The sequence below is a fragment of the Eutrigla gurnardus genome, assembly GCF_963514095.1.
Source record: "Eutrigla gurnardus genome assembly, chromosome: 19".
In the NCBI taxonomy this organism is placed as follows: domain Eukaryota; kingdom Metazoa; phylum Chordata; class Actinopteri; order Perciformes; family Triglidae; genus Eutrigla; species Eutrigla gurnardus.
The window spans coordinates 11,241,585-11,267,590 of record NC_139930.1 but is presented as its reverse complement, the minus strand read 5'-3'; the positions used below and the strand labels follow the sequence as shown (position 1 = coordinate 11,267,590).

Below are 26,006 nucleotides of genomic sequence, written 5' to 3'. Positions count from 1 at the left end.
TTCTTTATTTCAACGTCAGCAGAACAGCTCCACTGGATCTGGCAACGGAGGAGAATTTAATGAATGGAAGTGATCTTTAACAAAAAAACAGCTTGGTCTGGAGTAAAATTATGATGAGCTTCCCCCTCTTTTTTTCTGATATACATTAGTTAAAATGGTTAAATAAAAAAATAAAAAAAACAGCAGTTGAATCAATAATGAAAATGTCTGCAACATCTAACGTGATGGAAAGTAGTTTCATAAATTCATGGAGGGACTTGAGTATGAACTGGTAAAAGATAAAAACCCAAAACGTATTTTCCATCAGAAAATATGGGTTTGAAAAAAATATGATAGTTTAAAATTTGTATAGTCACTTTGCTTTTCCAATCTGAGTCAAACTGCATGCTGTAGATTTCTGCCGAGGTTTAAAGTATCAAACACAACGAAGAAATCAAGACACAACATGGGTTCAAGTTGCTCAATCAGTTTTATTCAGGAGAAGGGGAGAAAATATTACTCGAGGAAGAAACAAGTCAGAAAGCTTCTGTCAGAAGCAGCCTTCGAACAAATCAGTTCTCTGAACGATCCTTCATTTCCACCCAAAAGTGACTTCTATTTTACATTAAAACTGATTAGTTGAGATACTAATTTATTCCAAATAAATAGAATATTTCCTCTTCTTTAGTCAATCTTTGTATTAAACCACAGCCAGTCAGTAACTGCCAACGCCCTCAGTCTGAACTAACTTTCAAACACACAGTCCACACTGCCAGTAAACATGGCAGAGAAGCCTTACCCCCACACACCAGGCATAATGAATATACAATATGTTACACAGTTACAGTATATACACACCACCTCTTTTACAGTAGAGACAATAAATGCTTTCTCAAGGTTTGTTTCAATCACGCATAACATATTTAACAGTGAATTAGAGAGTGTGGGATGTAATTTCATCCAGTTTTATTTGTTGTTTTACTAGCCCCAAAACAACACTAAATTGATTTAATGGTGTATTTACCTCATTTTTTAACAAAACGCTAATTATCACAAAAATCATATTTGTGGCAATGTTTCAAAAAGGAAACCCAAAAAGTGACAGAATGCTAAGAAGCAAGGAATTGTTTTTTTTTTCCTTAATCAAGAATGATTTAAGTAAATGTATTCAAAAACTAGCTGTTACTAACAAAGTGCTGCGGTTTAGTGTAGTACTTTGCCTGTAAAAACAAAACACCAAGTACATATGGCCTCCACATATTACATTTTGCTTTGTATAATAGGCTTACAATACCAGAATTTTCACTCATGCTTTCTGCCCTGTTGCATGTTGTGATAAATATTTAATAACTGAACAAACGTGCCCTCTACCTCAAAGCCAACACAACAAAGAGGACCTTAAAAGTCAAACATCCTAATGACAAGGTTAAAATAACAGAATTGTTGTATGACTCTCATGTCGTTGCATATTAAAATCATGGAAAGACTCTTAAAAAACCAGAGACCTCTTCCATGAATTAATCTGAAATGGAACAAAATGAGCTGTGATGGCGGAGCTCATGGTTACAAAGGGAAAGCGCTCCACAATGAAGGGATCAATCAATCTATCCTCCAATCTAGATTTGTGAATATGAGCCTCTCTCCCTTAAAGGTAGGTGAAACGGTATGAAGTCCGTCCCCATGTTGGGATTTCATGTTTCCAATGGCCAAAAGCAGGTTGACTCAAGTGTTGCCGATGCAAGAGTTACAAAATATGAACATCACTACTTTTGGAAAGAGTTGTTTATTTTCTCAAATCCTGATTGGTCCCTCACCTTCGGAATTACGACGCAACTAAATGTCCCCTTCTATTCATATTTACAATTCATCGGAGTGCAACGCTGCGCACACACACACACGCACACACTTTCAATTAAATTAATTTGCTTCCACTGGAACCCTCAGCTTAAGACTGAAGCTTCATAGGATTCCCTTTTTCCTCCACAGAAATGATTAAGCCAGCTATGGTAGAAACATCCCTGCCCGACCAGCCGCAGAGGACAGAGATGAATGAGAAGCTTTGTACAGTTTAGTGCAATCATACTTATATAATCTGATAGAACTCTACAAAAAAAGTACAACAGATGCAACCTCGGCTCAAGAGGAAACGACTTGGATCGAACACGCACCACCTACACTCATACAGTCCAGTTGTAAAGGATGTGCATCAATTCACCTTTGATATGTGGAACTACAAGCAATCGTAACAGAAAAGAACAGGTTCTAATCAATAGTGTCAATTTCTTGAGAAACTTAAAGACCCCATGAAATTGAGGTTAGGGCTCAGTTATGGTTAAACAGCTCTGATGAGGGGAAAAAAAAAAAAAAAGAGTATGGACATACTTGATGAGGCCAACCAAATGCCTCAGATATTAGAGATGATTTGAATAAGAAAGATGTCATCAGTACAGATCAAGAGATTTAAACACCACACTTTGTGTAACGTCCTCCACTCACTGCACCTTAGTATCTATCATGCTAATAACAAAGAGAAAGAAAAAAATAATGTGGCACGCAGCTTGAAGTACAGCAGCCCAAGCTCTATTATTTATCTGAATTACACTCTCACAATAATGCCTTATTCATTTTGACCAAAATGTTTTTTTTCTTCATTGGATCTTTAAATTGCATCTATCCCCTCTGTGACTTTAGAAACCACCTTTTCATAACGGTGAGGACTTTCTCTCAGTCTAACAGGATGACATGACATTACAACACAGTCGTTTCACATATATTAACATTTCGCACTGTACAAACATAAGACTTATTTTCAGTGTTTGGAGGGAAAAGACAAAAAATGGAGAGAAAAGACCATTCCAGGACCAATACCATTCTGCAACACCTGCCTCTTTCTTCCTGAACCTCACCTCATAACTAGCGAGCTCTAGACTTTGAAAATGAACAGCGCCAACAGTTCAAAAGCCATTATGCGCCCTCAGTTTCTCCATTTGACTTCCCACGCTGCATCTCTTCTCCTCGTTTAACCATCATGAGTTCTCCACACATCACACAAACATACGGGTAAATATTCAGGCTATTACATTCAAACGCAATGCTCTTTTTTTGGCATTTGTACAGTGAATTGTGTAAAACTGAGATTTGCCCTAAAGTTGCACACAAACAGGCTGATCATTTTTAACAGCTTTAGAAGTACTGTATCAGCAAGGGGGCATAATATATGGCCCCTTTATTGCACTTACGTGTTAAATGGGAGACGAGAGGATGGTGGTTAAAAATGGTGGTATGGAGAATGATCAGATTGCATAAAGAAATACTGGTCATCTCTCTGGGAAGAGCGTTATGGACAAACCCCCACCCCATAAAAACAACAAATAGAAAATACTCTCTTTTTAACCATGCGCGATTTAGTGCCAAAACACAGAAGAGAGAGGGGGTATTGTAATGTAACTGGGTTGAAGACAAATACATATATGGGACCAATGTTGCAGGGTCTCATATGTCTGGAGAAGTGTTTGTGAATATAACAAGCTACAGACATGGTATACTGTGGTGTTTAATATTCCCCAGACTTGAAGACATGTATCTCACACACACACACACATACACACGCACACACACTCACTCCCACACCTCACACCACCAGGATCTTGACTTCATCCTGCTCGTCGGGTCGGTAGAAGAAGGGGATGCAGGGGTTCTCCCCGAGGAAGGGGGGTGATCTTAGTGCTCCCTGGGGGTTCTGGATCTCCTGGAGCAGCTGCATGATCTGCTGGGCCGTACCGTCCTCTTTGGGCACCAGGGCCCTGGAGTCACTCTGGGCTGACCCACTCGACAGCGTCTGAGACATGGGGGCTTCCAGGCCTGTGGTGGGCTCTGACAGAGGAATAACCTCCATGGCTTCTGAAACAGAAAGAGACAGAGGGGAGCATGATGAAATTATATTTTAAAAAAGACATACAATCTTAAAAACAACAAGCAATTTTTTTATTCTTAATACAAAAAAAAATGTGGGTAAATGCTGCTGTCTGATGGCCATGTAAATATGGTCAAAAGCAAAATGAAGAAATTGTTTTTGCATTAGTTTATGCTGTAGCAGGGACAGCTTAAGTGTGCATACAGTAGTACAGGATGTGCCCACCTGCTCCATTGACAGCATTGAGCTGCGTGTGCGTTTGGTGCTCTGGGTGAGTGTGATGCTCCCCAACAGGAAGGAGGTCGGGGTTCACCGAGCCTGCGCCGGCTACAGCTCCGGTGTAGCGGCTGTACCAGTCGTTCCTCTCAGCCACCAGCCTCATCACCAGATCCTGCAGCTCGGCCAGCTTCGCCTGATGGACATCGGAGAAACAAGAAAATTTAGATAAAACATGCATCAGGACAAACATCTTGTGAAACTGCAATAAAGTGCTTTGATGGTTATTTCCAAAAGAAAAAGTTTGCGTTGCCGTACTCTCATCTCCTCCTTGTCCTGGGCCAGCATGCTGATATACTGCTCCTTCTCCAGGTGCTTCTGCTTCATGATGGCCCGCTGACTCTGGTACAGAGCTATGTACTCTCCTGAAAGACAGAAAGAGAAGGTAGTATGGGGATGAGTGAGGGAGTTGTACACTCAACCAAACCTCATTTGGAAAGTAATACAACAAATATATCCTACTGTCTCACCGATAGTGTCAGTCTCTCCAGACAGCTGGATGCAGCGGTGCTCCAGCTCCTCCACCCTCTCCTTCAGGTCAGCTTTCTCTCTCATGAGGGAGGTGAAACGCTCCTGAAGCTTCTCCATGGCAGCTTGCAGTGCCTGATGAACTTCCACTGGTACTCCTCCTTCTGTGAAGGCGATAGCAGATTTAGAAAATGCAGTCTTGTCCTTTTCATTGTACAAATTTGACCACAAATGTAGTTTTCCTCACCTGAATGCTCGTGACTGTGTTCACAGTGACTGTGTTGGCCCTGAGTGTGATCGTGATCGTGACCGTGATCGTGACCGTGATCGTGACCGTGATCGTGATCGTGACCGTGATCGTGACCGTGATCGTGATCGTGACCGTGATCGTGACCGTGATCGTGATCGTGATCATGATCGTGATGATGGTCATGAACAGGCGCGTGGCTGTAGTGTTGGTGCTCAAGGCTGAGGGCCACAGTGGTCTGGTGCCGTGCTGCGATGTGGAGCCTGTGCTCTTCTGCCAGTTGTCTTCTGGCCTCGTCCCTCTCTGCCTCCAGCTGAGCCAAAGCTCCACGGATAAACTCCTCCTATGGCGAGGAAGAAAAGGTGAGGATGAGGATGGCAGGAGAGAGCTGCCTTAGAGGATCAAATGAGGGTAATGCCAAACTTTTGCCTTATTTGTAATTAGAAATGCTTTTTTGATGACAAACATTCATCACCGCCCTCACCATCTCCTTCTGGCTCTCAAAGTCTTCTGGGATAACTATGGAAGAGGATTTCTCTGGGCTCTCTTGCAGGGACTGGCTCTCCACTCCATCACCTAAGTGATATAATGACAAATTATAATGATTACAGATCATTTTTTCCCATTTTTAAGTCAGTGATCTTATACCTTAACACTCATTCTCCACAGGAGCCGCAACATTACGGCTGTTCTTAACTTCCTGGCCAGTAGGTGGCACAGGTTACAAAGGAAATGCAGTTCTGAAACTGCTGGTGCTGCAGCTCTGCTATGAGAATGTGTTGTAAGCTTTGCATCAATAACAATTTGTGCTTGTAAAGGAGTACATTTTTCAGTTTCTATGTTTAATTTCTTTCAAATGAAAAACAGTTAAACGGGAGAGCCACTATGCTGCTGAACATGTGATTCCTGAGGTGTGAGGAGAGCACACAAAATAATACAACATGAAGCATGTTTCACAATGACAATAAAAGACAAATGGTGTAAAAAAAAATAGACAAATCTTACCTTGGTCTCGGGATGACGAGGCAAGAGTTGAGCTGTTGAGCAGCTCCTTCACCTCAGTCTTCAGCTGCTCATTGTCTTTGACCAACAGCTCCAAATGATCCTGTAGAGGGTGACAGAGTCATTCAAAACAAACTGACTCCAGAGCCACGAGAGCCGTCTCAAGCTATATTATGAAGTTGTTCATACATCAATGATCATGTGAACTAGGGCTGAACGATTTATCGTTTTCTGACCGAAATTGCGATTTCAGACAACGCGATCATGTGATCGCCAAAGCTGCGGTTTTTGCAGCACTCCTGACTCACCCAGGATCTGTTGTCAACTATTTTACACATACATGCCGTCTCCCGACCATCCTGCCAAGCTCACCAATCAGACTACTCGTGAACAGGTCACGCTAAGAAATCAGTATTAACCTGCTCCGTATTTGTAATTAGTCAGAAATTACTTCAACTGGACCAGAAGCGGAGTTAGGGGATTTAATCGCCAAGAAAAACAGCACGTCCGTCATTTGGGAGTATTTCGGGTTTGAGGCTGCACCAGAAACGGGTACTGTGCAAAACCTGTCGCGCTAAAGTTATAACATCCAGCGGAAACACAACCAATATATACCGGTGATATAATCTCCCGCGAGAGGGTGCATTTCACGGCAGGGGCGCTGATTACGGCACAACGCCGGCACTTGAAAAATCACCACAGACATTTGCATGACGCGTGCATGACGAAAAAGTCCGGTAAAAAGTCCGGTAAAAAGTCCGGTGACTATGATGATCAGGCCCACTGTAGCAAACAGACTACAATTACAGCATCTTTTGCTAGTGTAACTCCGTACGATAAGAGCAGCGGAAGACACCGGAAAGACGGATTTAAAAACCTCCTCCGCACGCTGGACAGATATACCATTCCCTCCCGCACCGACTTCTAACAGGTTGCCGTCCCACAGCTATACGCGGAGTGTAAAGAAAAAGTGGTAAGCCATAAATGAATGACCCACCTATTTTAATGTCTGACATATTTTTTAGAAGGGTCATTTTATTTCAATAACAGATTTTGTATTTGATTTACAAATAAATTATTACAGTTAAGGATTTTTGAACATTTTAAGACAGTCAAAGATGGCTCTTTTAGTTCATTTGTAATAACTGCCATTGGTCAAGGACTTTAAAGAATGAACATGCATGTTTCTTGTTAATAAATTCATTTGGAAGCAATTTTTAACTTTAGTCCTTGCATTAGAGTAATAGCATTAAATGTTTTAATGTTACTGTACATTGTGAATATTGCACTGAAGCTTGATTTGAAGGAAATCGTGAATCAAATCGAAATCGCAATATCTGTCAGAAAAATCGCAATTAGATCTTTTCCCAAAATCGTTCAGCCCTAATGTGAACAAGGCCTTATTCCTGGAATACACACCTGCGCTTGCTTGAGCTGATTGTGACTGATCTCCAGTTGCACACGACCCTGGCTTTCATCGTGCTGCAGCCGGTCCATGAGCTGGATCTGCTGCAGATACTGGTGGTGGATCTGTTCTCTCTCTGAGGCCAGGGCCTGGTAGCCAGCACAGTACTGCTGCAGCTGGGCCACTACCTGATCCCGCTGCTCCATCAGACCCTGAATGTCCGTACTTTTCAGTTCCAGCTGGAGTTAAGGAAACAAAGAGGGAAATAAAAACTGAGAGGATTTGAAAAAAAAAATAATATATATTTTTTTATCTCTTTGTATTGTGTGAATGCACTCGTATGTGTATGGCATACAACAACTATTGAAAAATGACTTAAAACATAGGATTCCACAAGATAAGAGTATAATGAAGACAAAAAATATGACGAAACACCATCATTAGACCTCAAATTGGGTTTGTCATTGAGAGTGTTTGGTGCATGACCGTACCTGCTCCTTGCTGTTGTGCAGTTCCTCTTGCAGTTCACCCAGTCTGCGAGCCAGCTCCTTTTTCACATGTTGCTCTGACTGGATGGCAATGGTCATCTCCATGTTCTCATTAGTCTGTTCAAATGAAGGAGAAACAAGAATGTTGGCTTCAAGACAGCAGTCAACCTTTAAGCTAATACTTGCTATGAACTTTCCTAATTTGTGAAAAATAATTAACTAATTGTGAGAGACCAATAAAAAAAGAAAAAGATATAGATACAAAATGCATTTAAGACAAGACGGCCAGCAGGAAGAAGAAAAGACGATGGATATGGTCCTTAAATAATTATAGCAAATTAGGACAAAAGACCAAAGAAAAAGGATATATAAATAACAGCATTTTCAAAATGTGTCATTAAAATAAAAGGACAGATGGTCAGCTGGATTTTCAGCCTCACCAGTTTGACAAAACCATTCTGTAGCTCAGCCAGCTGGTCCTTCAGTGTTCGGTTCTGGGTGAGAGCACGGCTAATAGTGGCCTTGTCTGACTGAACATCCTCCAGCATGCGCCGGCGGTCGTCTTCCTCCTCAACTTGTCTCTCCACCTGCCGCTCCATCTCCCCCAGACGCGTCTCCTGCTCTGCACACATGCGGCTCAGCTGCTCGTTGTCTCGTAGCTGCGGAGAAATATTAGGGACTGATTAAAGAAACTTACCTAAACATAAACATGGCATCATTTCTGCAAATGTTATAGGAGAATAGCCACTTTAAGACTCTGCCTCAATAATCAAAGACATGAACTAATCCTTAGCTTAACAGGAATTCCCAAGCATGTCTTAATGTAATGCATACCTGTGCCTGGTACTGTGCGGTAAGAGCATCTTTCTCCTGATGTAGAGCGTTGAGGGCCTCCTGCAGAGCCACTTCGCTCTCCGATGGCCCGGAGGACCGAGCCTCTGCATTATCCCGAGCCTCCCTCTCCTGGGACAACAACGCTGGAGGAGAAGAAGCAGGACTACAGTTACCAGGTTGAATTATTTTGCTAGAGCTGGGTGTAAATACACCATGCTACAAAATTTAAAATTATGCTAAATAACTATAACTATAAAATAAATATATAATGTATTATGATTTTAAACTTTTAAATAAAGTTAAAACTTGGCAATAGAACTAACATCTCCAGCTCCAACATTTCTTCTACTACGGAAAAAAAGACTGAAGCACACAGATTGATTTACAGCCTTTATAAGAAAAATGTTTGGGCAGTAATTTTGACACTACAAAGGTGTCAAACATCAGTCTGTAAGCACTTTTATGGCTGCACATCAGTGTGCTCCAGTCTTCTTTCCCTGTGAAGTTTGCTCTGCTTGATCCCAGAAACTGCTCATCAGGTGTACATTGCCGGAAGATAAGAGGAGCCCATTCCATTGAACTTGGCAGCTCAAGGAAGGAGCTGCAGAAAAGCCAGGGAAAGGAAAAAGCACTAGATAAGATTAAAGTGAACCTCTTACCTGCAGCATGTGTCAGCTCTGTGATGCTGGCTTCCAGTTCTTGGACTCGGCTGATGTTTCTGTCCCTCTCCTCTGCCACCAAAGACACCTGGACACGGATCAATTAGTCATTTGTTAAACACCAAAATAAAATAATCAAAAACACAGAACATACAGATTGTCTTTATTTTCAGAGCTTTAGTCAATCATTTGTCTCTGTTGAAATTACTGTAGAGTTTACCTGTGTTAGCAGCTGTTCCGTTTTGTCCTTCCATAAACGGCCCTCTTCCTGGATCTGCTCTGCATAGCAATCCCTCTCTGTCTGCAGCTGGCCAATAGACTCCATCAGCTACAATATCAAAAACATTAAAATGGTGTTAACAAAACAAGACTTTCTAGCCAAAAAAAGGTAAACGAGCAGAAGCTTAGGCATACATGATTAAAATAATAAAAATAGATAATTTGCAACTTTTGTGTATCAAATAATCAACTATGAAAAGGGAGAGGAAAAGTAGGGAAGGTAGACGACATCCCATGGGTCATGTGATGCTAATACCAACAGGAAAGTTACAATGACTTTGGCTGAAGTATACGTTTCTATTAAAGGCATGATTGCAGGATACTAGTAAGTAGATAACAAGTTGAGTTGTTTTAATTTTCACTACAGAATAAAATCACAGCTTCTGCGAAAGAGCCACTCCCTTTAGAATAAATATCAAAATACTTTGCACCAACTAAACAAAGACACAGAGGGGCCCTAGTATGACACACATGCAGAGAAGTGGAGGAAGGTACTTGCACACAGACCTGGTGATTGTGTGCCTCCAGCTGCTGCTTCTCTCCCACCAGTAACTGGACCTGCTGGTTGGCACTGGTTGGATCTGACTGACTGGAGACCTGGAGAGAAATAAAAAGAACACATATTGGAGTGAAATACAGGCAAGATTCAAACTAATCCCAAACACCCCTCTGGCTTTTTACCTAGCTTGGCTGTAGAGTTGATCCAACACTTATTGTTGACGAATGATGATCAGTATATATATATATGTGTATATGCAGTAACATGTTCTGCCTGTGTCTTAATGCACCTGTTGCAACATGAGGTCAGCGATCTCGAGTCTCTTGCGAAGATCTTCCACCCCCAGCCTCATAGCTCCATTCTCCTGTGTACTCAGCCTTATCTGCTCCGACAGCTCCGAGTTCTGCTGCTTCGACTCCTCGCTCAAATTGCTGCAAACACACACACACACACACACACACACACACACACACACACACACACACACACAACCATTTGCAGAGATTGTTCATCTAACCTACCAGACTGTAACAGGACTTGGGGGATTTGCTCCTTTTGCCTTGCACACATTCAGCAAATCTTCTTCTGTAGAAAGGTTATAAACACAAAATGACTTACTTTAGTCTAAACACCTCTAGCCTCAGGCTGTCTCTCTCCTTTTCAAACTCTTTGTTGTGCTGGAGACAAAAAGGGAAACGTTTATTAGGGGGAAAAAACACGCATGAGAGACAACTGGAGTGTAGAATGGTGGTATGCTCTAGTGCGTAGCTGATTTAGAGGCATGCAGCACACTGTGTGTCAAGTTAGTTTCTCATATTTTATATATTACATCTATATCATACTTTTTTTTTTTTGGATAAGAGTGATTACTGCAATGTGTGTTACCTTTTCAAACTGCTTCTGCTGTGTTGAGACAGAGGAGAGAGTTCTCTCCAGCTCCGACACTCTCTGCTTTGTTGCGTGGAGACGGTTGCTCAACTCCTCTGCATCAGCTACACACCAGAAGAGAGACACAAACAAACTGTCAACTAAGGTCTTGCCAATATGATTTTTTTTTCCCCCATTCAAGTGCATGTACAGCGAATTAGAAAACACACACACACCTGCTTTCTGCCGTGCAGCATGTTGTGTGTATTGTAGTGCTGTTTGTAACTCTGATTTCTCCGATACCAGTATGCCAATGGTCTGGATGTGAACCTTGGGAGACCACAGACAAACAAACAAGGAGAACAGCTTTTCGTCAGACTAAGTAATGTCAACTGCTTTTACATTAAGTCCCTCATCGATCACCACATACACTTAATACAATTGTTTTGAAGTAATTGCGCACACAGTGCTTCAGCCTTGCCACACTGACTACATAATTTATCATTGTCATGATGAGTTATCAGGGGAGGATGTTGCAATGAGAAGGGTGTGTTGCTACCACACTGCCATTTTATATCAGGGTGAAACCATAGACTCTATGCATTAACATTATACACTGCTACAGTGTATTTTGACAGTTTTTTTCTGATATGACAGTTTCAGAATTTCTAAAAAAGGAATTATCAGACAAACTCAATGTGTGTTTGGGTAAGAGATGTTACCTGTAATTGCTCCCGCATGGCTCCCTGCTCTTTTGAAGATTTCTGTTCGAATTCTTTTCGCTCCTGAAGCAAGAAAAATACCAGAGTCCATGAATGACCAGAAAATAATTGAAAATTCTTCAGACTGGAAAAATGAAGAGGGTAAAAACAGTTTACCTTTTGTAGCTGGTCAGAGAGCTCCTGAGATTGTTGTGCCTGCCAGACCAATAAGATATACATTTAAGTATAGGAAAGATCAACATAGTTGTTCGGCAGCAATGCAAGCCCTAGAAAACAACCATCATTCTGGCACAATGTACCTAATCTGCATGCCAGACAGGACAGGAATAACGCAAAGACATGTTGACCTTTTATCTTAAACTTTTTTGGAGGCTTTGAGTGTATTACTGGAAGTGTGCTATAATAAAGTATCTACAGCTTTTGCACTGGTTACACTTTGTAGAAAGTGAAAGACAAATAAATAACATGAAAACCATGCATGACTTCTTCCAGTATGTGGTTATTTAAGATCACATGCAGAATGAATAAAGTACATGCACTGATGCTTTAATTTTGGGATGGCTGGAACAGGGTAACTCCAGTCACACAAACATGCACACGCACACAGCTTCTTACCAGCTGGTCTAGCTTGGTATTTAGCTGAGAGTTTGTTAGGTTGCTGGATTCCAGGGCGGCTGCCAGCTCCTGGTTCCGACCCTATCACGTGCACACATGCATCCGGGAAAGGAGGGAAAAAAAGAAAGAAAAGAGAAGGATAAAGTGCAGTGGCAAAAGTCAAACAAAAACCTATTCTGATGTGAATTGTTATCATGGAGGAAAACAATAGGACCTTTACACGTGGTGCAAAAATGTGTTGTTAATAATAAACCATAATAAAATAATAACAAAATAAAAATATACCAGAAAATACATGACGGTTGATTAACTAATAAATGAAGAAATTTAAGGTAACCGTGTGTTTCTGTACTCTTTCTACAGCCCTTAACACTTATATTTAGGGAATCCCACCATATTTGTATTTCTTTGTAATATTTTCTACAGCCATCAAATCTGGTATACATCAACAAATCAATCATCCATCAATCCAGTTAGATATTCTTTCCTTTTATCAATTTTGGAAATCAAATGGTATTAATTGACCTGACTATGACTTGGCCGCTTACAACTTTCTTGACTGATTCCGATTTCCGAAGTCTGACGAATTTCTTTCTGAGAATTATTTTTGAACAAGGCTTCAGACTATCCGTTTAAAGTTATCCTTTTACTTTGTTATTGTAGTCTAGTGGTTAATTGCATAAAAACACATCATTAAACTGATTAAAAAATAAATGATGCATTTGTATTCATATTGCTTTGATAGTTTCAATTATGTATTAGAAGCTGCTTAGAGCTAGTGTTATTAAGGTAAAGTAACTCTTCTCTCTGTAATATCCATTTCTGTGACAACATCTCCTTTAGACAATTGCATTCATTCAAGTTTCTTGCCAAAAACGAAACTTTCCTAAATTAAGTTTGAACACATCAGGATAGCATTATCCCTTTTTACCGAGTAGAGCTTGAACACATCACAATCCAGCTAATGCAACCTCTGTTAATGTTAGCATTTAGCTCCATTAGCTCCAGGTGACTGTGTGCTGTTGGCCGATGAGCCAGTCACTGCAATTTCTCTGAGCAGCATGCATGGAAATAAATGTCATTATAATATCTGTCTGAATAACTTATTTCTTACAAAGCTTGTACGGTTATTCAGTTAAATTTGGACTTTTTGTGACAAACAGAGCTGTATGTCTTCTTAACTCAGGCTGATGACATTTAGCATGTGTTTGAGTGTGACATTACCATCTGTGTCGCTGTGTGCCAATGTAAATCTATCAGGCGTGTTTTAATGTGACCAGAAAAAAATAATAAATTCATAAAAAATTCAGATATATGAGAACGGTCTACGGCCGTTCAACTGAAACCAGATGGTGTTGATCGGCAGCTGAGCAGTCAATGCATCACTACAGAAAACATTAGATTTCTATCTTACCTCCAGCTCCCTCTCACTAACAGGTGGACTGTCTCCATTCACATATGCAGCAGACGACTGAAATGACAGAGATAAGCACATTAATGCACTTCCAAAACAGAAAATTAAAAAAAATGACCCATCCTTATGAGCTTGAATATGAAATGTACTGACGCATAGTAGATGGGCAATCTGTTTTGTCAGCAGTGGTAACACCTGTATTTTACCACCAAGTGCAGTAACAAGAACTTAACATATCTTAAGTGTAATATGAAAACATAGCGCTTGCAATGTGCAAAATTAAACCAAGTTTAGAGGAAATATGTTAACCCGGTGCACCAGTAAATGCTGTCAGTGTGCTTGAGACAATTGGGGACAACTAATAGATCTGAAAAATGCTTCCGGTGCATTCCTGCCAAGAATAGATGCACCACACCCTAGCTGAAATTACATATCAATGAAGTGTTTTATTGTTGAATGTCTAACACTGTATGACAAAGAAGTGTGTGTGCGAGTGTGCTCCTAAAATCATACCTCAGAGACAAGGCCATTCAGTTGCTGTGAGAGCTGTCGCAGGCTCTCTGTGGAAGACAGTGGTCTGCAGGACAACAGACATAAACAATCGATCACACACATTGACCAGGTAATTCTTCTATTAGTAATCTATGGCTAATAGCGGAATATAATGTAGCCACAGTAGTATTGCTTATTATAACTCATTCACGAACATTAAATGTGCTGATGATAGATTGACATAGTTTCCAGAGATTGTTTTTTGCCCTCATAATAAATCTATATCTCCAAATTCTAAAAATAATGTTTAACTGCAAAAAGTCATGTCTGCGGCATGACCATCAGTGTATGTTTGTTTCTATACAAATATAAAGTGTCATGGGCAGTAAGGAATCAGGAACCCACCTAGTTTCTTCTGATAAACTCTCGTTACCGTTAGTATCGGGATAAACCTGCAGAAAGAGAGGAAGAGAGAGTGAGAGAGGTAAACAGATCCACAGGCAGAAAAACAACACAGCAATACAGGGAGATCATTTCATAACAATAATTTGCATGACATCAGATCCCCAAAGCAGGGGATTGTTGTTTTCACACACATATCCATAAAAATGCTGGCAACAGACTTCGAGTCATTACGCAGAGACATATAACCTTAGATGTAAAGGATGTACAGTAAGAATGACAAGACTAGATATGAGTTGAGAGATGGATAAAGACAAACAGAGAGACAGAAAGAGAGAGACACACCTGCAGGTCAGTGTTGTGATCGACATAGTCAGGGTTAGTAGCAGTGTTAGCACTAGCGAGGTTAGACAGGGGCTCGCTCTTTGGGTCCTCCTGCAGCTGGGGAGCTGACGACCCGATGGCCTCTACGTCAGAAAATGTCTGAGGTGACACATACACAAAAAATGCACACACTGGTTTAATGCCAAGAAAAAGAGCAGTTGTGATGAAAGAGCAACAGACAAACAGACAATAACAACAACAACCATAACCTGATTATTGTACTGAAGCTTTTTTAGTTCAGTTAACTCAATTACATAATTTATGTGTCTAGATGAATGCATTGATAGTCTTTAGTCTAAGATAACATATAATGTAATGAGGAAATGTAAGATCTTTGTTAGTATCCATTTGTGTGGTAAATAGCTACATTATAGTATGCAGTATGCTACTTAAAGTGATAGCTGTAGTGAGAAAGTGTATAAAAAAGTATATAAAGTGTATAAATAACTACACTGAACTGAATGACTGACAAATAGCCATTCTCTGTTTCACTTACTGACTTGGACAATACTGCCAGAAAGACATTAATAATGACAAAATAACACTTTTAAGAGTGCATAGAAATCAGGCAGTGAACAAATATGAAAAACGCAAAAGCAACGATGACAACAATGTAAAAAAGTAAAATACGCATACATTTCTTGTTTTTCCCGAAGCATGCCTGAATTACGAACACAGACGCAGATAACACAGCCATGCAACTAGACCGAAAAAAAAACAAGCAGGGCAAAAAGAAAGACAGGAAAGAGAGGAAGAGAGGCTCACCTGACTTTTGACATAAGGAGGTAGAACTACTCCATTACTTTGACTAAGTGCTTTCAGAATACTGTCAAACTACAGAAGAAAAGAAACGATGGTGGAAAATAAAGATGTGAAAGGGGAGAGAACAATTTAGAAAGTGACAAACAGGCACATAGAAGCAGCTGCTACAAGAAATCTTAAAAAGGATGGGGGTCTACAAGTGACTACTAAGGTATGTAATGATGAGAAACTGAGGCTACTATGCCCGGTTCAAGAGGTCAGAATGATCTAATAATAATAGCTAATAATCAGAACAACCAGGTCAAAGTAAGAATGTAATTACTCATGCAAATAACAAATCATAAATAATATTTCCGAATAAGTGTGAAGGGCCAGCACTCTGTCTTTGTAGATTGGCATAATCCCTGACTTTATTTCCCTACCTGCTTAATCTGCCTCTACAACCAACCTATTCTGTCTTGAACAACCAAAGTCAAACATGTTTTGGGAGAAGAAATGCATCAGAACAAGCATCGAGTCCAGATTCCAGCTTAGAAAACTACTGACCAACAAAGTCTGAGGAAAATTGACCTGAATGACAGTCGGCATGAAAGCTCTGTGCTGGAGCTCATGGGCAATCTCAATTTGCTTATCAAAGCTTTAAAGCAGATCACACAAAAGAGAGACCACACAGAAGTAGACGGTGCATAATATTTAAATGTAATAGTAGTGACAAGCAGTAAATCAGTCAGTCATGTGACTCTGTTTTTTGATCATATCTAAAATCACTAGCCAAAACTCATTAACCAAGTATTATTTCTAATTCAGACAAGTCTAATTTCTAATTTTGACATGTTCAAAACATCTGAGTGTAATTCACTGCTTCCCTGATTATGATTAATAATTATTACTAATCAGATTAACATTACTGTTATTAGAATGAGTCAGTCTCTGTACAGCTGTCCACATTCTGTCCCAAAAATAACTGCATAATGGACTAAACACGAAGCTATTAATAGATAAAGAATAGAGAGGAGACTACTAGTCAGGATGGCACCACTTTACCAGGTTGATATTACACAAACCAATGTGCAATACCAATGATTAGTTAATAAAACTCATAGTTTCTCAAAATGCATATTAATGATAACAAATGTGTCTTATAGCTAAGACAGATATATTGTGTGTATGTGTGTGTGTGTGTGTGTGTGTGTGTGTGTGTGTGTGTGTGTGTGTGTGTGTGTACCTTGAAAAATATTTACTTTACCATGCAATTATCTAGGAGTGCCTAAAATTCTCAGTATATTTAATAAAGTATCTTACCCTTTGGTGCATTGCAACCCTGGCCACTAAAATGGCCAGTATTTATGGTCAGGTGATAAAACTACCTCTGACTTTTGTCCAGTGTCCTTTTCTGTCTTAGATAAACATTATTCTCACCCACAAACCTGGCCAGCAGAAGTGTCAATACTGCTACTTTGTTTTTGTTGGCACTGTGTGTGTTTGATCAAAAGGAAGGAACTTGATAGTAATTCAGCCATATCTCTTGGCACAATATTTTGTGACCAAAAGCTACAAAGCATAACCACGAGGAGAAAACAAAAAATAAACAACTTAGTCTACATGCATGTGGATCTCTTTAATCAGGTATATACTGCTCTGTGAACGCTGAGTTCAGATACATTCTAATGCTATAACAGCATTTAAGATACAAATATTGTTCTGGAAATTAAAATATATATTTACAGTATCCCGCTAAGTTTGAGAAACAAGACAAAACAAGGACAGTGCAAAGAGAAGTTGTTATTAGACCAACAACGACAGAGTGAGCAGAGGGCGAATAAATGGAAAGACCTCATGGGATCAACTCACATTGTCCGGAGAGTTTCTGTCTGTTGAAGGTGCATCATGTTGGCTCAGTCCCTTCACCTTCCTCTTCTTCTTGGCCCCTGCTCCACCACCTCCTCCACCACCCTTGTCTCCTCCAACACTAGCAGGGGAGCTCTTCTGCTGAAACTCCTTCAGCTGAGCAGCACATAAGAAAATGAAACGATAGATGTGTTAGAAGTGTAGCAAAGAAATATCCTCTGCAGCATATTTAATAAAATTACCCATTAATTATTCTTAAAGATATTGCAGTAGGCCTCTGTCTCCAACGTTCAACCAACTAGAGACATTGCTCAGAACAAGTCATTTCTAATCACTTGAGGGACTTGTCAAGCTAACTGAATTGGGAATTGGGTCCAAGATGAAGCCAGGATAGACTGCTCCCTTTCTGCTACTCAAAAGATCCGGTTTCAAATGTAGATTGCAATGCATAGCCACTGCCAACAAGTCATTCAGTGTTTGACTTGTTTGTTCAACGCCATGCTAAAACAGACACGATGAAGTTGATAACTTGAGGTAAACTATGATCATCTACATCTACCACATATAGTTTATCCAGGTAAACACTATTCCCCCCCAGTCTGCGTGTGTTTGGGGCATGATGCCTGATAACAGCTGTCGTGGGGGACCAGAGGGAATCACAGGGGAACAACAGGGAATCACAAGGGGAACAACATGAGCTGCCATTTCTATAATACTGGAGTTGAATCGCAGTGAGATGCCAAGTGTTATATATCACCACGAGCATTCATCCACGAACATCGTAGGACAGCAAGGAATGCTGACGAGTCATTTCCTGAAGCTAACATTTCACAGCTGATAAGGCCATCTTTCTGATTAGCCAAACACAAGTAGCTAAAGCATAGAGCAGGGCAGGGAAGAGGGGTGTCAGCTGTCAAAACAGTCCCCGTCATTCTACCCTGCTAACCGTGCGACAATGCTAGCACAGGGTTTATTTAAAACCCGCTGGTTATTGACCATTCCCTTAAACAATCCATCTTACAGAAAGTACAGATAAGCGCCCGAGCAGCTATGTAGAATTATTTACACTCACACATAGCTAACTATTCCTGAGTTAGCCAGCTTGCTATCGTTAACTTGCTTTAGAAAGCTAGCACGTTAACGTTTGCTAATAACCACATAACGTTTACCAGATATAACGTTAGCTCGAAAGACATGATTAAACTATTAGGCAAAAGAGAGTATGCTAAGTTATTAAGTGACTAACTACTCCTCTGTGAGCTAAAGAGCTTAAAAAAGAGTGAATCATCTGCCAAAGTTAATGCTATCAATAGAGGCCCGGAAGAAGCAGCGATCTCTCCTGCGCATTCTCGCCTCGACTGGAGAGGGAGAGGCCGGGCAAGCCACAGCGTAGAGGTCGGACGACGTGTAACGACAACACCCCTGCTCCGTAAAGACATGTATAACAAAACGAAAGAAAACACCGGTAACGCAAAACCCGCAGACAAAACATAGGATAAGCTCTGCCGCTGTTAAGTAGCCGGGTCGGTTGCTGAATACTTTACCTTTTTCTTAGCTGCAGCGAGTTTTATTTGCCTGCTCTGGTCGGCCATACTGCTGCTGCTCTGGTCAACGAAGGACCGAACCACGTCATCAGTTGATGTCTTTGCCGGTAGGGGTCGCAGGGAGGTCCCATGTGTGATCCCCACATAAAAAAAATCTCCAGACAAAACCCAACCTATCTCTTGTTTTAAAATGTATAAATCCCTGTTTCATTTATTAGGTTGTTATTATTAAATGTAAAGTATGAACAATTGTTCAGTGTGTGAGTTGGTTGTATGTTGTCAAGATTCAAGATTCAAAGTGGTTATTATCATATGCAGTAAAGAAACATGTTTCTCTGTACAATGAAATTCTTCATTTGCTGTCTACAGAATGCCAAACAATGTAAAAATCTAAGTACAACATAGATGAATAATACAAAACAAATACATTTTAAAAGGCAGCATGTGGCAAATAAAAAAATATAACAACGGTAAAACCGTGATATGTTAAAAGTGCAATAATGCATGTGCAACTATGATGTAGTCCATGATTATACTCCTATCCGCTAAAGAGTTCTTTAGTCTTGTCTTTAATATTACTACTTTCCTTGCTTTATCAAATCTGTCACACTATAATTTATGTTTTTATGGGAATGTTATCTTCTTCAATATAGCCAACGGGACCTGTTATAAAGCAATAAAGAACAGGGTAATCTATCTTACCGGTAATTTTCTTTATTAAAAATATTGTACGTTTCAACCCCTTATCACACTTACCTACATACAATTTTATTTACATGTCATTGGAGAGTGATTATTCACGTGGCCGATATGTGAAGGAAAATCATGTCCGAGATTCAAATTTAGGCCCTGTTTACTGTCAGATTTGGTAAAAAATGATAATAATACAATTTAACTGTTTGTATGAGTACATAAGATGAACCATGCATTCACACAATCACAATTATCAATTGCAAATGTAGGTATCTAACATATATAAGGGGCCCTTTAAAAAAAGCACATCTGTGTCAATTATGAAAAGAGAATCAATAAAATTTGATCAATGAAAAAATATCTTTGTACTCTGAGAATATTTCAGGAAATGGTTGTCCTAATAGTTTTAGCTGTGTGAGTAGGGATAGGAATCCGGAAGTGAAACCAGTCTAGTAATATCCACAATGTAAATTAAAAATAAAACAGTGATCTACTACTCTTGACTTGGGTCAAGACTTGGGTCAAGTAAAGTCAAGTTTATTTACATGTCAGGCGTAAACTCAATGTGACATTGTATTAAAGTTTCTCAGAATTAGAATAATTTAAATAATGTCAGGTAATGTCTAACTTATGATAAACAAGTAAGAACCTCTATTTTTTTTTATTTCAGTAATTAAAGAAAAATAATTAGTATCTGAAGCTATTTATTCTGTTTAAAACTTCTGAGAGCCAAAATTATTTCACCTGTTTCAAATGTCATATTCTTCATACTAATGCAGTGTCTACCTGCTTGATTCTGTCCTTGTTTCAATAAAAAAGAAACTATGTTCGTGTTACTCTGTTATAGAAAATCCCTCAAATACAAAAATAATTGGTGCACAGACTCCTCTTTCTACCCTGCCTTCGCCCAATGACAGCTGGGATCGGCTCCAGCCCCCCCGCGACCCTGAATACTGGATAAGCGGTAGACAATGGATGGATGGATGGACTCCTCTTTCTTCTAATTCCATGACTTTTCCGGAAACAAACCAAAACCTTGTTCAGGAATGTTGGGTGTGTATCTTGAAGACAGAATACACTGCCATAATATTGATACAATTATTGATTCTACAGCTGATTTCCTTTAGAAACAAGTGATTTTATCTCACCCCAGAGGATGTTTTTTGTTATAAGTAGTTATGAGTATTTTTCACTGTGTTCCTCATATTTTGCCTGACATATGGGCCTTCAAGAGAAGAGGGCCATATGTTTGTTGAAAACACACATAACAGGTGGACATTACAACGAACACAACATCTGATCCTATATTGTCAATACTTTCTTAAATATCCCATTTGTAGATTTGTACATACTTTGACTGGGATACGTCTACATATTTGACAGGGTTCAGACTGAAGTCTGTACTGTACTGCACCGTATGTGACTCTGGCAACTAGTTATCTAACCTTGACCTATTTAGGCTTTTGGCATAGAAGTTGTATAAGAGAGCCCATGGTGTGAGGATTTGTTTGATTTGGGTTGTGACCTGCTGAACTTACACTGTACAAAATAATAACTTACATCTGTGATGATCAATATGTGATAACTGAGACACAGCTGGAGAATGCCCATGTTAAAACTTGAATTATTGCAGGCTACTCAAGGTGGATGTCTGAAGCCATAATTGCAAGTATATATAGATTCACTGATGAAACGTCCAGACAATCCAGTTCATCTCACGTAACCAGCTTTTAGGCTATTGAGTCACACGCCTATTAGACAGGGTTTGCACATTTTCACTCATTGTAGTGAGTCATCATTACTTGGCAGGATACCATCTCAGTGTCTACACAGTCGTACACATTGAAACGACATCAACATGATTATGAATTTTAGTCCCATACATGTAGCCATAAAAAAAGCAGAACTGATTTTAAATGTCTCAAATGTGAAAATTCTCTATTCCTCAGTCGCCAGAGTGGCGTGTCACTGCTCCAACTGTGTTCATGAATGCGCTTGACAGACAGCCAATAAGCACCGGCACCGTGGGCAAAAAGTCGTGACGTCGCCTCGACCCGATGTGTGCAAATCAGCAGCGGACAGCGTGCCGGAAGACACCAATCAGCGCGTTCCAACGAACAGCTGCTCAGCCAATCGTGGACCTCCACGACGGGGAAGAAGTGACGGCTTATATATGGAAAGCGCACGGTCCATTCAACATTATTACACCGAGGCAAGAACATAGAATAGATTGGAAAATATACGTTTCACCATAAGAGGCTACTGGCTGAGGAAACGTCAAGGCCGTACACTCATTGGCAACATTGCAATTAAGGTATGTATAAACATTGTTGTGAATATAATAATACGATAACGTCATATTTCTGTATTTTTTTGCAACGTTGGCCTCTCATTTTTGGGACCGTTTCGTTAAAAATGGGGGCAGCTAACGTTAAGCTAACTGAGCAGGCGAAAGCGATGTAACCATTTTATTTATCCGACGTTTACCATAGTTTTCTAAATCAATTGGACAGTCATTGGGATTATAGCATACTATGTAAAAAAATAACGTGCTTTTAAGATGTCAAAGTGGCAAAGAATGTTCCCTCGCATGTCCGTTGGCCACGCTAACGTGGTTAGCTAGCTACCGGCGGATGGGAGAAAAAAATGTAACGTCAGTCTGGTATCCTTGTGAACAAGCAGTTGTGCTCCACCCAGTTTAGCCATATTTTTCAACGCTTTTATGTTTAGCATTTTTATTCTGGGGATTGGGAAAAAAACACGTTTTCCATATGTCACGGGGCTGGGTCTCGGTAACGTTTAATGACATGCAGCACTACAATTAACTGGCAGTGAATCGAACTTGTGAGGCAGAGAGCTCACGTTATGAACGCAAAGCCACGTTATTAAATTACATTGCATTTCTTCTCCACAGATTTTTCTTTAGATCTGAGTTCAACCGAGCGAAGATGAAGCTGGTGTGGGTTGTAATGCTGGTGGCCGGCGCCGTGTTTGCCGATGACGACGACAAGAGGGAGAGTGTAGGGACCGTGGTTGGAATCGACCTGGGGACCACCTACTCATGGTAAGGAGAGAAGCTCTCTGGCTTGATTGTTTTTGAAGATAATTTGATGTTGCAGCAATTTACATATCACTCATTTTTTAATTAATAATTTCTAAATTTAAATTTTTTTCCCCTGTAGTGTTGGAGTGTTCAAGAATGGGCGTGTGGAGATCATCGCCAATGACCAGGGTAACCGTATCACTCCATCATACGTGGCCTTCACCAGCGAGGGTGAGCGTCTGATTGGTGATGCTGCCAAGAACCAGCTGACCTCTAACCCTGAGAACACGGTCTTTGATGCCAAGAGATTGATTGGGCGCACTTGGGGCGACTCCACTGTGCAGCAGGACCTGAAGTACTTTCCCTTCAAGGTACATTTTTGACTTTTTTGACGGCGGGAAGCAAAAGTTAAAGTTGTTAGGGTCTTTTGGGTATTGATTTGATGACACACTTGGTATTTTACAATTGATGCATGTTCCTCTTCAGGTTACTGAGAAGAAGAGCAAGCCTCATATTCAGGTTGACATTGGTGGTGGCCAGATGAAGACATTTGCTCCAGAAGAGATCTCTGCCATGGTGCTGACTAAGATGAAGGAGACCGCTGAGGCTTACCTGGGCAAGAAGGTATAAAATAAATTAATGAATAAATAAATGTATATAAAAAAGGATTTAACTCTACCAAACAGACATGAATCTAATGTTCTCCTCCTTTCTTCAGGTCACACACGCTGTGGTTACTGTCCCTGCCTACTTCAACGATGCCCAGCGCCAGGCCACTAAGGATGCTGGAACCATCGCTGGTCTTAATGTAATGAGAATCATCAATGAGCCGTAAGTTAGAATGAATTAATCTGTTGTCCTTTTTTAAATTAAAATATTACCCTACCTTCCTCCTATTATAATTAATTCTCATTGTATTTATCTATCTTTAGAACTGCTGCTGCCATTGCTTATGGTTTGGACAAGAGAGACGGCGAGAAGAACATCCTTGTGTTTGATCTGGGTGGTGGCACCTTTGACGTCTCCCTTCTGACCATTGACAATGGTGTGTTTGAAGTGGTGGCCACCAACGGTGACACTCATCTGGGCGGGGAAGACTTCGACCAGCGCGTCATGGAGCACTTCATCAAGCTGTACAAGAAGAAGACTGGCAAAGATGTGCGCAAAGACAACCGTGCCGTGCAGAAGCTGCGACGTGAGGTTGAGAAGGCAAAGAGGGGGCTGTCTGCTCAGCACCAGGCCCGCATTGAGATCGAGTCCTTCTTTGAGGGAGAGGACTTCTCTGAGACTCTGACCCGTGCCAAGTTTGAAGAGCTCAACATGGTAAGTTACACCACACTCTACAATCAGTTCAGTTTAAAAATAAAAGCCAGTTTGTATAAAACATTGTTTGACAAGTCTTTAAACCTCATCTTTTTCTTTGCCAGGACCTGTTCCGTTCCACCATGAAGCCTGTACAGAAGGTGCTGGAAGACTCTGACCTGAAGAAGCCCGACATTGATGAGATTGTCCTGGTTGGAGGCTCCACCCGTATCCCCAAAATCCAACAGCTGGTGAAGGAGTTGTTCAATGGCAAAGAGCCCTCTCGGGGCATCAACCCTGATGAGGCTGTGGCATACGGAGCTGCCGTGCAGGCTGGAGTGCTTTCTGGAGAGGAGGACACTGGTAAACCATCTTCCTACTGTAGTGTCAGTATGACCAAACGGAGCTTGCAAACGTGTTTACTAAACATTTTCCTCTCTTGCAGGTGATCTGGTTCTTCTGGATGTGTGCCCACTGACCCTTGGTATCGAGACTGTCGGAGGAGTAATGACCAAGCTTATCCCCAGGAACACTGTGGTGCCCACAAAGAAATCCCAGATCTTCTCTACAGCCTCTGATAACCAGCCCACTGTCACCATTAAAGTTTATGAAGGTAAGAGTTGGAAAGGGTGAACTTTCTAAATGTGAGTTAAACATCTGGTTTAGCACATTTATCAGAAATGTTTTTCTGGTTTGGAGACAGAATTTAAATATTGCACCAGCTTAATTATTGATTCTCTCTACAGGTGAGCGTCCTCTGACAAAAGACAACCATCTGCTTGGCACATTTGACCTGACTGGCATCCCTCCGGCCCCTCGTGGTGTACCACAGATTGAGGTCACCTTTGAGATTGACGTCAACGGTATTCTGCGTGTCACTGCGGAGGACAAAGGCACAGGCAACAAGAATAAGATCACAATCACAAATGACCAGAACCGTCTGACACCTGAGGATATCGAGCGCATGGTAAATGATGCCGAGCGCTTCGCCGATGAAGACAAGAAGCTAAAGGAGAGGATCGACGCTCGCAACGAGTTGGAGAGCTACGCCTACTCTCTGAAGAACCAGATTGGGGACAAGGAGAAGCTTGGTGGCAAGCTGTCGGATGAGGATAAGGAAATCATCGAAAAGGCAGTGGAGGAGAAGATTGAGTGGATGGAGTCCCATCAGGAAGCTGAGCTGGAAGACTTCCAGGCCAAGAAAAAAGAGCTGGAGGAGGTGGTTCAACCCATTATCAGCAAGCTTTATGGCAGTGCGGGTGGACCACCACCTGAGGGTGCTGAAAGCGAGCCAGAGGAGAAGGATGAGTTGTAGGCCAATTTTGAAGTCAACGCTCCTGTCACCCCTCTCCTCTCCGGTAGTTGCATCTAGATGTACATATTGGACTGATGGGACTCAAATAGTGAGAGGAATGGTTGGGAAGGGGTGGCGATAACAAGCAACCATACTGAATCTTCTGAAAGACTTTAAAACGAGTTCAGTGTGAGAGAGGTGTTCTCTTCGCTGGAAGGCGGAGATATTCGTCAGCCCGGATATGAGGCTTGCTGCTGCTGTTCTCAGGCAGTCCTGAAGGGGTTATGTAGTGGGGAGGGATTTAGTTTAGGGTGGGTGGGAGGGGCAGGTGTTTGTGGGTCCATTGAGTCTGTGGGATCATGAGTTCATTATGTTCACAGGCAATGCTAAAAGTTATTTATTGAATCTGGTCATTGTACTTCTGGAAAGACATTGAAATAAATGTTTGATACAAAATACTATTTGTCTCTTCATTTATAACTTCAGGGTACATTTGGCATGGACCAAATATTTATTTTTATTTATTTATTTTTTTTGTCCAACACTTGCACATATTCACCTATGGGCCAATATTA

At 40.8% G+C, this 26,006-nt stretch overlaps 2 protein-coding genes across 8 annotated transcripts; one reads left to right on the top strand and one right to left on the bottom strand.

The window, feature by feature from the left end:
* Positions 1–450: 450 nt before the first annotated feature.
* On the bottom strand, positions 451–19,192 carry golga2 (golgin A2). Of its 7 annotated transcripts, XM_084035196.1 has the most exons (29): positions 19,100–19,187; positions 17,559–17,711; positions 15,711–15,779; positions 14,907–15,044; positions 14,565–14,611; positions 14,181–14,244; positions 13,668–13,724; positions 12,254–12,334; positions 11,795–11,833; positions 11,639–11,701; positions 11,153–11,246; positions 10,935–11,041; positions 10,668–10,726; positions 10,339–10,480; positions 10,058–10,147; positions 9,492–9,599; positions 9,272–9,359; positions 8,613–8,755; positions 8,219–8,437; positions 7,782–7,895; positions 7,305–7,529; positions 5,889–5,988; positions 5,368–5,459; positions 4,884–5,226; positions 4,639–4,800; positions 4,427–4,533; positions 4,118–4,304; positions 3,594–3,879; positions 451–3,562 (listed from the first exon to the last, which is right to left on the bottom strand). In XM_084035196.1, exons 1-28 carry the CDS (start codon positions 19,145–19,147, stop codon positions 3,611–3,613), a joined length of 3,408 nt encoding a protein of 1,135 aa, XP_083891322.1. In that variant the 5' UTR covers positions 19,148–19,187; the 3' UTR covers positions 451–3,562; positions 3,594–3,610. The 7 variants fall into 7 exon arrangements, with proteins under 7 accessions (XP_083891322.1, XP_083891328.1, XP_083891323.1 ...); XM_084035202.1 differs by having other exon boundaries at positions 451–3,879; positions 19,100–19,192; XM_084035197.1 differs by having other exon boundaries at positions 451–3,879; positions 4,639–4,797.
* A 2,759-nt stretch (positions 19,193–21,951) lies between these two features.
* Positions 21,952–25,711, top strand: hspa5 (heat shock protein 5). Its single transcript, XM_084035812.1, has 9 exons — positions 21,952–22,106; positions 22,707–22,856; positions 22,975–23,206; positions 23,322–23,459; positions 23,554–23,666; positions 23,768–24,158; positions 24,263–24,500; positions 24,583–24,750; positions 24,884–25,711. The coding sequence occupies exons 2-9, from the start codon at positions 22,741–22,743 to the stop codon at positions 25,450–25,452; spliced, it is 1,965 nt and encodes a 654-aa protein (XP_083891938.1). The 5' UTR covers positions 21,952–22,106; positions 22,707–22,740; the 3' UTR covers positions 25,453–25,711.
* Positions 25,712–26,006: the final 295 nt, after the last annotated feature.

Excerpts from the sequence above, each read along its gene's own strand:
- hspa5 (XM_084035812.1), top strand. The coding sequence starts at position 22,741 with ATGAAGCTGGTGTGGGTTGTAATGCTGGTGGCCGGCGCCGTGTTTGCC. Across the intron at positions 22,857-22,974 it reads CTGGGGACCACCTACTCATG|TGTTGGAGTGTTCAAGAATG; the intron begins GTAAGGAGAGAA and ends TTTCCCCTGTAG. Across the intron at positions 23,207-23,321 it reads TGAAGTACTTTCCCTTCAAG|GTTACTGAGAAGAAGAGCAA; the intron begins GTACATTTTTGA and ends GTTCCTCTTCAG.
- golga2 (XM_084035202.1), bottom strand. The coding sequence starts at position 19,147 with ATGGCCGACCAGAGCAGGCAAATAAAACTCGCTGCAGCTAAGAAAAAG. Across the intron at positions 14,612-14,906 it reads ATCACAACACTGACCTGCAG|GTTTATCCCGATACTAACGG; the intron begins GTGTGTCTCTCT and ends CTCTTTCTGCAG. Across the intron at positions 7,896-8,218 it reads AGAATGGTTTTGTCAAACTG|ACTAATGAGAACATGGAGAT; the intron begins GTGAGGCTGAAA and ends TCATTTGAACAG.